The 9630-nt window shown below is 41.0% G+C and overlaps 1 protein-coding gene across 1 annotated transcript in view; it reads right to left on the bottom strand.

Moving 5' to 3' along the window:
• Window positions 1–3869: 3869 nt before the first annotated feature.
• Window positions 3870–9630, bottom strand: part of NR2E1 (nuclear receptor subfamily 2 group E member 1) — a 19957-nt gene continuing 14196 nt past the window's right edge. Inside the window, exons 7-9 of the mRNA XM_007447255.1 lie at window positions 9167–9316; window positions 8819–8924; window positions 3870–4658 (exon numbers count right to left, since the gene is read on the bottom strand). Of these exons, the coding sequence (XP_007447317.1) occupies window positions 4496–4658; window positions 8819–8924; window positions 9167–9316 (419 nt within the window). The 3' untranslated portion in view covers window positions 3870–4495. The remainder of the gene's footprint in view (window positions 4659–8818; window positions 8925–9166; window positions 9317–9630) is intronic.

Here is a 9630-nt window from a genome sequence, read left to right as displayed (position 1 = left end):
GGATCTTCCCGGACCGGGGCACGAGCCCGCGTCCCCTGCATCGGCAGGCGGACCCTCAACCACTGCGCCACTAGGGAAGCCCCCTATCATACTTTTAATTATACCAATAATTAGTGTTTGTATTATTATAACAATGTAAAAATTGTTAACTGCAGAACCTATTAGAATACTGTGATTACATGTCCTTTCTTCTTTTAAAACTGAGGTGTAATTGACCTATAACACTATGTTAGTTACAGGTGCACAACATAGATTCGATATAGATTCGATATTTCTATACATCACAAAACAATCACCACAGAGGGTTTCCATTTTTATATAAATGATTAAGGACAGCAACCACAGTGCAGGTCTCTGGCCAGTGGGTTCAGTTCTTGGGCTCCTAAACTGAACTAAAAATCTTGAACTACAAGTGAAATAATTTGGGAATCTCAATTCAGTTTCTGAACTCATCTTCTGTTCTTTCTCTTCCCTAGCATCAAAGAACAACTAAAAGTAATTCAAACACAAATGTAAGACTCCATATCTAATTGTCATCGTACACAATTACTACTCTTAAAAGGTGACCCTCCCAGATTGAGAAAAAACATTTGTCAAAGGAGAAGCACTGAAGACTGGTTTTTGACTGCAGTAATCACTTAGCTGGGTTCACCTTCTCTTGTTGGTATATTCAAATTGCAGAACTTGAAACTGTAGATCTGGAATTTGTCTATCCAAGACTGCAGTGACACCTCCCCACAACAGCAGCCCTAGAGGATGTCTCTGCCTTAAAATCTAAGCAAGCGGTGAGTTCTTAAAGTATCCAGGCTGCATACATACAGCAGAGATTTCAGAATCCCAGATGAGCGCGCTACTGGGTTTTTAATTCTGGGCTTTCTCAAATGTTGAAAGCCAGGGTTTTGTTTTGTTTTGTTTTGAAACTATAGTTGATTTACGAAAGCCAGGTTTGATTCTTCTTTGTAATGGCAGAGACGCCCCAAACAAAGGCAATTCCGGTGGGAAATCAGTATTCCGTGGCATGTCACAGGAAACTTACTCCCTTTTAACTTTACTGAGAGTATCTCAAATAGATTAGATTCTGACTGTGATAGGTTTTTTTTTTAACATCTTTATTGGAGTATAATTGCTTTATAATGGTGTGTTAGTTTCTGCTTTATAACAAAGTGAATCAGTTATACATATACATATGTCCCCATATCTCTTCCCTCTTGCATCTCCCTCCCTTCCACCCTCCCTATCCCACCCCTCTAGGTGGTCACAGAGCACGGAGCTGATCTCCCTGTGCTACGCAGCTGCTTCCCACTAGCTATCTATTTTACGTTTGTAGTGTATATATATGTCCATGCCACTCTCTCACTTTGTCCCAGCTTACCCTTCCCCCTCCCTGTGTCCTCAAGTCCATTCTCTAGTAGAGAATGGACTTAATTCTGCGTCTTTATTCCCGTCTTGCCCCTGCGTTCTTCATGACCTTTTTTTTTTTTTTAGATTCCATATATATGTGTTAGCATATGGTATTTGTTTTTCTCTTTCTGACTTCACTCTGTATGACAGACTCTAGGTCCATCCACCTCACTACAAATAACTCAATTTCGTTTCTTTTTATGGCTGAGTAATATTCCATTGTATATATGTGCCACATCTTCTTTATCCTTTTATTATGTCAGTGATTCCCCCCTCCTCTTCCTCGAGAAGCATACACTCCCTGCCCCCATGAGGTTGGGTTTGGCCATGTGTTTGGCTTTGGCTGGTGGAAAGTGAACACACATGTCGGGAGCAGCAGCTTTAAATGTGTTCGCATGGTTTGGCTCAGCCCCTTGCACTTCTGCACTCTGTCATGCAAAGAAGTTTCTCTAAGGAAGATGCTAGTCCAGAATGAGGGAACACTGGAGCCCACTTGAACCCAAACTGCAGCCAGGTGCCCAGCCCAGCAGTCCCATGAGCAAGAAATACAAGTTTGTTGTTAAAAGTCTTGGGGGTTGTAATTCAGCATTATTGAAGTAAAACTTGATTAATACATGGATGAACAGCCTTGAATCCATTGCTCATCTTTGCCAAATCTTGTCATTGAACTTATATTTGTTTGCAATTCTCTTTTGTCTTATGAAATCAACCATTTCAGAAACATTTGAGGGAGGGTCTTCTTGGTACCCTTCAGCAATCCCATCCATTCCCAAAGGTAACCACTATCATACGGTTAGTGTTTACCATACTCATGTTTGTTTTAAACATATGCTATACATTTGTATATCTATAAGCATGGTGGAGTATTGTTCTGTAGGTTGCAAAATTTTATATTAAAACCAATCTGTATGTATCCTCTGGGATTCACTTCCCCCAGCACCATATTCCAGATTTACCTATGTTATACATCAGCTCTAGTCCATTCACTTGAACTATTGTTAACACTGTCTGTATTTACCACAATTTATCTATTCTCTGCTGGTGAACATTTTAGTCCTTAAATATGAACAGTGTTGTAAAGAACATTCTTGTACACATCTTTGAGTAGCTTGCTTTCCTTTAAGACCAACTTCTTTTTCTCAGTGGAATCAGTGGACTAGGAGTGGATGGCTGATTGAACTTCCACACATGCTATCTGCCAAGTCAGTTTAGCCAAGAGATGCTAGTGCCTCTCCTCCAGACTCTTGCTGGAGCTGCTGCCCAGGAGGAACGCATAGTGCCCATGTCCTTGGGCAACTCTGATTTCCACCACCGGCTTCTGGCTGTGGGACCAGTGCCCTGAGATTTGCTGGGAACATCTCAATGCACTTTCTACTGCTCTTTCCGCATCTTACTCACCAATGTGGTTCTTCACACTTTATCTTTTTGATCATTAAATAATTTTAAGTTCCTGGTCAGGACTGAAATGTTGGCAAGAGAGTTAAACAGAGGAGTGAGTGAATGAAGACTCTGTTAATCGGCCTCTTTCTTCCTCACACAGCAATTTTTCTAACAGATGCAATTACATTTGAGAGCTGCAGAGAACGGAATCTTATGTTTTATTTCTTTATTCATCATTTTACATGGGATTCACTGTAAAAAGGAAATTGCCTTTGTGGTTCAGTTCTTCAGGCTGCAGTGCTCTGAGCTTCAGTTTTTACACCAGCTGCCGCCGCCGCCTTGTAACTGGTGGATAAGAACCAGCCGGGGAGGGAGGCTAAGAAATCAGGCAGGGTTCATTTAAATTCAATATATTTTTTATTCTTTGTAAATACAATGAGTACAACCTTATAACTTCACAAATCAGTTAATTCACTTTATACAAGGAAATTTTTACTCATCCTATAATAGTCCAAGTGCTGAATATTTTTCCTCAGTGCTAGTACCTAATAAATCAAAATGTGAAAAGTACAGCAGCTATTTTAAAATGTTTGTTTCTACACTTCCATAAGTAGAGATTCATACCAAAGGAGCAGCTTATAGTGTAGGACGAAGTGTGTGTGTGCACGTGCAGGCATTCAAAGCTTTACTAGAAACCGGTTTTCTGAAAGGCATTGAAGAGTCTCAAGCTGTTAGCATTGGATCAAGAAGCCCTTTAGCATCCATCTCCTTGAAGTTCCTTCTGGTCTCATGTCTCTGTTCATTTACTGTCTGGTGTGACTCGCTGAAACACGAGTTTGGACCCCCATTGCCTTTGGTTTCAGCACTATGTTAATGGGACAGCAGTCTGCCTCACTCCATCATTCATCTCCACTTTATTTGGTTTTGCTGTTTTTATTCATCCTCCCTCGACTTGTGTTCTTTTAGTAAAGCTCTTCTAGTTTTAGATGTTATCCAACCTGAAGTCCTGGTGAGAATCTCATTTTCGTCCACCAATTCCTTTGACAAGGTTGCCTGGCCTATGGTATTAAGAAGAAGAAGGAGGGGGCGGGGGAGACGGAGGAAGAGGAAGAGGAAGAAAGAAAGAGAAAAAGCAAATCTCACAGCACAAGCTACCTTTCACTTATTAACTCAGTTCTGAAGGCCACTTTATGAAGTAGTACAATAGAAGGGAAACTTCTGATAAAACTTTTGATTTAAAACCTAACCATTATTTTTGAAATAAATTCTTCAACATAAGATAGTTCTGAAGGCTGCTGTATGATGTTATACACAGAACTATATTTGCTCACCCAACTTTATGTGCTAAAAGGGAAAGAAAATGTTCTACTTATGTTTCAGCTGCTGATAGATCAGCCTGATCTTCCGGGTAAGAGGCAGAATGGCCTGGCCTGTGGCAACCCCGAATTCGGTCCCCTCCCAGGGCATGGTAGCAGTGAGTCCTCTCTGCTCAGGCGGTCCTCTTACACCCCCTTTTCCTTCCAGGCCACCCCACCCTGGGTGAGGCAGCAGGTCAGAGCTACTGGAATTGTTTTGTGTCAATTGATATTTTTTCCTGAAGGCTACACATTCCCAGGTTTATGCTTCCTGAAGGGTTTGTTAGTTGAGGCTTGTTCTCCATGGGTAGAAGTTCATCAGATACTGTCCCATCCTGAAAAGTAGGGACTTGGAGAGCTTAGATATCACTGGATTTGTACATATCTGAAAGCAGTCTTGTAATTGGCACATTGCCGATGGTTTTTTTGAAAAACACTTCCTCTATGGTTGATGGACTAATAGAACGTAAAGCTGGCAAAAGTAACAGGAGTTTTCCAAAGCGACAGGGTTGAGTGGGATATCTGGAATAGGAGAAGCCATGAAAGCAAGGTAAGATCCATCACTAACAGGCTTAATATCTCATCCTTGAACACACACCATCTTCAGCTTAATTTCCTGATTCAGCCTCTTTAATAACATACTACAGAGTTCTAGCCAGGCACTACTGTCCCTGTTTTGCAGGTGGAATAATTGAGGCATGGAGAACATAATGATGCTGCCAAAAGCACACGGTGACTGTCTCCTCATTAGCACAGGGCTTGCAGTTTTTTTGGAGAAAAAGTACTTTTAAGAAACATGGTACTAAGTTTAGACCAAATAATAAACTTAAGGTTGCCAGTGTAGAAACCAACCAATGGTACTGATGACAAAACTAGTGACAACATCCACATTTTCTGATTCACAAGACTCCTTCATGAGGCTATTTCCCTCAAATAAAATGGATTCCTTTTGGATTCCTAAGCAATTCTCTAAATTATTATTCAGGCACTATACTTAGTCACTCTCAGGAATAATTCCCTCCTTATTACACTGCAAATTAAAGACTAAGTTCTGTTGGCTGGCAGTGCCACCCAACTTTCATGTCAATGAAATTGGCATATAATTAAAGATGTGAGAAATTGCTGAACAATCTCCTCTCTTGATGTCCAACATACCTCTGTGCTCAGATGTGCAAGTTCAATTTTCTGCTGCCTTTAGATGCCTATAAGCCATCTCCTCACTGCCCTGATGCGTCTTCAGTCAATAGCTTGGAATCAGGTGTCAATACAGTCTACCAGGAGGTCTCCCTCCACTGACACAAACCACCCAAAAGACTGACCTCTGGAGACACTTATCTGTGACTCAGCCATGGTCAGTCCATGGCCACAGGTGCTAGAAACTGACAGATATCAATTCCTACGCAGGAGTTAGGTAGCTGAACATTGAGTTTAACTGCCCAATAACCCCACCGTGCAGAGTCCAGGGGAACAACTTTCATGCTTGTCTCTTAGCTTTGGGCACAAGAGAGTCCCTCTCTTCAACCTGATACGAGGCTGATCATTCATTCTGGGCCTCTGAGGACCTCATTTGGCTCTTTCACTGCCCAGCTTCATGACCACCAATGGACAGGGACCACCAGACCACCTTTAATAATGTGGTATGGACAGGGTGGAGCTTCTCTACATTTAAAAAAATACATAAATCCCACCGCTTACTCTACTTGCCAAAAACATCTCCTACATTCCCTGGAAAGTATTCCCAAGGCCCACGTCTCCCTTTCACCTTGGCCACTTACTCTCTTCCACAGCTCTGTTTCCCTTCTCAGGCAGGCAGAGGAGAGAAGCCCTCTGCAGTGGGTGGGAAGCAGTGGCTGCCTAGATAAGCCCCCACTGTGTCTGCAGCATCCACCCAACATGCTGAAGTTTCCCACAGTGAGAAAACACTGTGGGAAATAATTACTTTCAGAAAGGACGTATTTTGGTGACTCCACAGACAGTTAACTCTTGATTTTCTGTGAGTAGATTATCCACTCACCTACTCACCCACTTCTTTTATTCTCTAGTTAGGAAGGGGCTGGTTAGTCAGTCAACACAAATTAAGTGTTTATTATACGTGGAGTACTCTACTACCCAGAAACAATAACCATGTGTATGTGTGTGTGTGAGACAGAGACAGAGAGAGAAGGAAAGAGAGGGGCTCTCTGACTGCTCAAAATTATTTTGTAGAGTATCTATGCCCTTGACTTCATCAGCATACATAACTGGAAGTTTTCTTTCCAGGTGTAAGTGTTCTGTGTCTGTCACGGATTCGGGTATTTGATTGTCAGTTATATAGTTTATTATATATAACTAAATTGTTTATTATTATATATAGTTATATATAGTTGTTACATGTAGTTATATATAGTTTGTTTGAAATGCCAATTTCTAGCCCTCTCCTCATGTCCTAGATAATTAGAGAAATCACTTACCGGGCTGTAACAATTAGCTCAGTTTGCAGCTTTAACAATTAATGCACAATTAGCTCAGTTTGCCACATTAACTTCTCAATTTCAGATTTTATTTTTCTAGACAGGAAGGTGCTAGAGGAGAATGTTCACTGATTTGAAGGAGCTAAGCAGTAAGGTATAGTCAGTTTTGTCACATGTATGACTCTAGATATTAGTATTAAATTCTAGCTGTAGCTGATATCATGAAATGAATGGCTCATGTCAAAGCAGATGTGTTCCTTCCGTGAATAACTTCCTTGTTTTGAGGGTGACAGAGAAGTAGTATACTTGTCATTTCTCTAAACCAGACCCTCTGTTAATTTGTGGTTTAACTCTCTCAGGTCGTCCTACAAGCAGCTCCTGAAATGTCAGGCTCTCTCAGACTCTCCTTACTCGCCCTCTGGCACCTTCCATGGCACCTCTACCAGCCCCTCTTCTGCCTCCTGTTGGTCCCCTTCTCTCCTGCTGGAATCCAAGAACTAGCTCACATGTCTTCTCAATGCATCAGACTTTGCAGATTTTTTTCTCACTCGCTCAAACGAGAATTTCTCTCTCTCACTCCCCACTTTGCTTTTTCTCTTCCCTGGTCTGAGTTGGAGTAACACTTCTGCCTACTCCCTGTAATGATAATGGGTAGTATCTTGTCCTTTCTCGTGTTCCACAGTGCTCACCAGCCACCCTGCACAAAGCGAGTACTCAGCAAAGGCTTGACTGAATCAATACCTAGTATCATATTCTCTTGGTGTGATGTTCTTTATACCTTAAAGACTCTAAATGTCAGAGGTCGGTTATGATATACAATTTAGTTTTTAGTGGGGAAAAAGTGCCCAAATTATGTACTGTTCCATTTTATAATTCTGAACAAACTTAAGTGCTTACTATATACATTCTGAAAGTTAATGTGGATTTTAAATTTAAAACCACGGAACTTTAATTTGGAAAAACGTACACAGGCTCTATCACTCATCACAGTTTCAGTGATATTCCATGGACAGGGAACAATTTGTTGTTGTTGTTAAACTCACATTTTACAAATTTACTTGTTCGTATACTCCCCCTACTTTTAGGGAAAATCATAATATGCTGGGTTGTAAGGCACACAGTAAGCACTCAATAGATATTGGCTGCTATTAGCTATTGAGGATCTACTGTGAAGCCTAAAGCTTTCAGGAATAGGAATTCCGAAAAGCTACATTCAACGACTCTGGGACAGGGAACAGTTTTACTCATTAGTATTCAAAAGAGGATTTATAAAAGAAATAAGGAGATCCCTGCAGAAGTGGTATCACCCCAAATGAATACAGGTGACTTGGGGTTTCTTTGACCCCTTCAGTAATGGAAGCATTAACTGCCTCTACCCATTTGATTTAGTGTCTCCCAGCATAGTGTCTATGGGTGATGTTGAGATGATACAGACTGATTTCCATGGGCTTCTCTTCAAGATCTAGAGAATAAGTAAGAAGAGCAACTCTATTCTAACCTCAGATCTACTGCAGCCCTAACTTAGGAAGCTAGCAAGGTTTCACTGCTCTTTAAAAGCCTTGCTTTTTTCATCTGAAAATGGAATCAGAAAGTCTGTAGACCTCGTGGTGGATTTGCCCATTTGGTGGGCCAGGAGGAGCACTGCTGGAACCCCAGTGACTGAGAGTTTCTACAAATAGCCAAGAACAGCCTCTGTCAGTGAGCTTTGCTTGGCCAGAAGTAACATGATGGGTGCTATGGCTCAAAATAAGTCAACAGATACCAATCACCAAAGCCAGACAGCAGTCATGATGGGGTTAAAGATGACCGCTTTAGAAAGTTCTCTGGTCCTTCTATTTGGGATTGGCATCCAAAGAAAGGCACTTGCGTTTTTCAAAGGATCATGTGACCACTCTCTAATATATCAACTAACATAACATTTTAGCCTTCATTTTTCACCTTGCTCATATCTGGGCCCATTCACCTCAATGTGTTCAGCTATATTGATGGATCAACTTATTCATCCAGGAAAGATGTAAGGTGTCTGGCAGTGCTTTCAGTTTTGTGACGTAATTTGATTTGCTCCTCTCACCTACCCTTCGAAATACGTGAGGACATAGATTCTAATTAAATTAACTGGCTTGGCAACAGGATAATTAGTCACAATGTTTGAACTGGCTTTTTGCTGTCTGCTCACACATTCACAATGGAAGCAATTTTCTTAAGTACGCGTTCAAGGCAAACAAGGGTCACCTGGTATGGATGTAGCTGTTGAGAGTTAGCTGAGCCTCATCTTGAAGAGCTGCGATGGCGGCAGCATTCCGGAAACTTCTCAGTTCAGAACCACTGTGTGTAGGAACTAGAAATGAAGACCAGGAAATTGTGATTGGCAGCACAGGAAATGCAGATGGGGAAAGCACTCTCTGGAAGTGGATGGCCAGCAGAAGAACATGCAGGTTCCATGGCTATCGAAAATGGAGTCAGACTAAGAGTATCAGCTCTCTTGAAAACCATCACCTCTTTTTTGGACTTGGAGGTGGCTGAATTAGTGAGATGGCAAAACTGGGGAAGGAGAAGAGACAGCAGTTTGTGTCTGCTTACCAGCTTTGAAAGTGACGATGCATTTTAGACAGGCAAATTCAGTAGCATCTAACCGGAGTTGTCTAAACCGAGCCACCACCTCTTGTAAAGCCTGTATTTCAGATATGATCTTGTTCAGCTTCTGGGAATCTGTGTTGTCACCATTCATGCCTAGAATAAAAATATGCAATAAATGCTCTAACATGAAGGCATTTTCATGATTTAATATTGATTTTTGACAAAATCCTGCATATCAATATCTATTCAATTGTCACTCTAAGATATCTGATTCCATGTAAACTGGCTATATTGTATGAAAGTTAATATAAAATCTTCTCTTGGATGATAACAAACACAGTAATTTGCATTTAAATAACAATGCAAGCAGTCATGAATACAACAAAACAACATTATTTGCATTTAAATATAGATTTATAAATGACAGGTATACTCTATTGTTCAGCAGGAATTTGTTATTCTTTACA

Source organism: Lipotes vexillifer, unplaced genomic scaffold (assembly GCF_000442215.2).
Source record: "Lipotes vexillifer unplaced genomic scaffold, Lipotes_vexillifer_v1.1 scaffold515, whole genome shotgun sequence".
NCBI classification, from domain to species: Eukaryota; Metazoa; Chordata; class Mammalia; order Artiodactyla; family Lipotidae; genus Lipotes; species Lipotes vexillifer.
The sequence above is the reverse complement of the archived record's forward strand: the minus strand, read 5'-3'. Positions and strand labels throughout refer to the sequence as shown.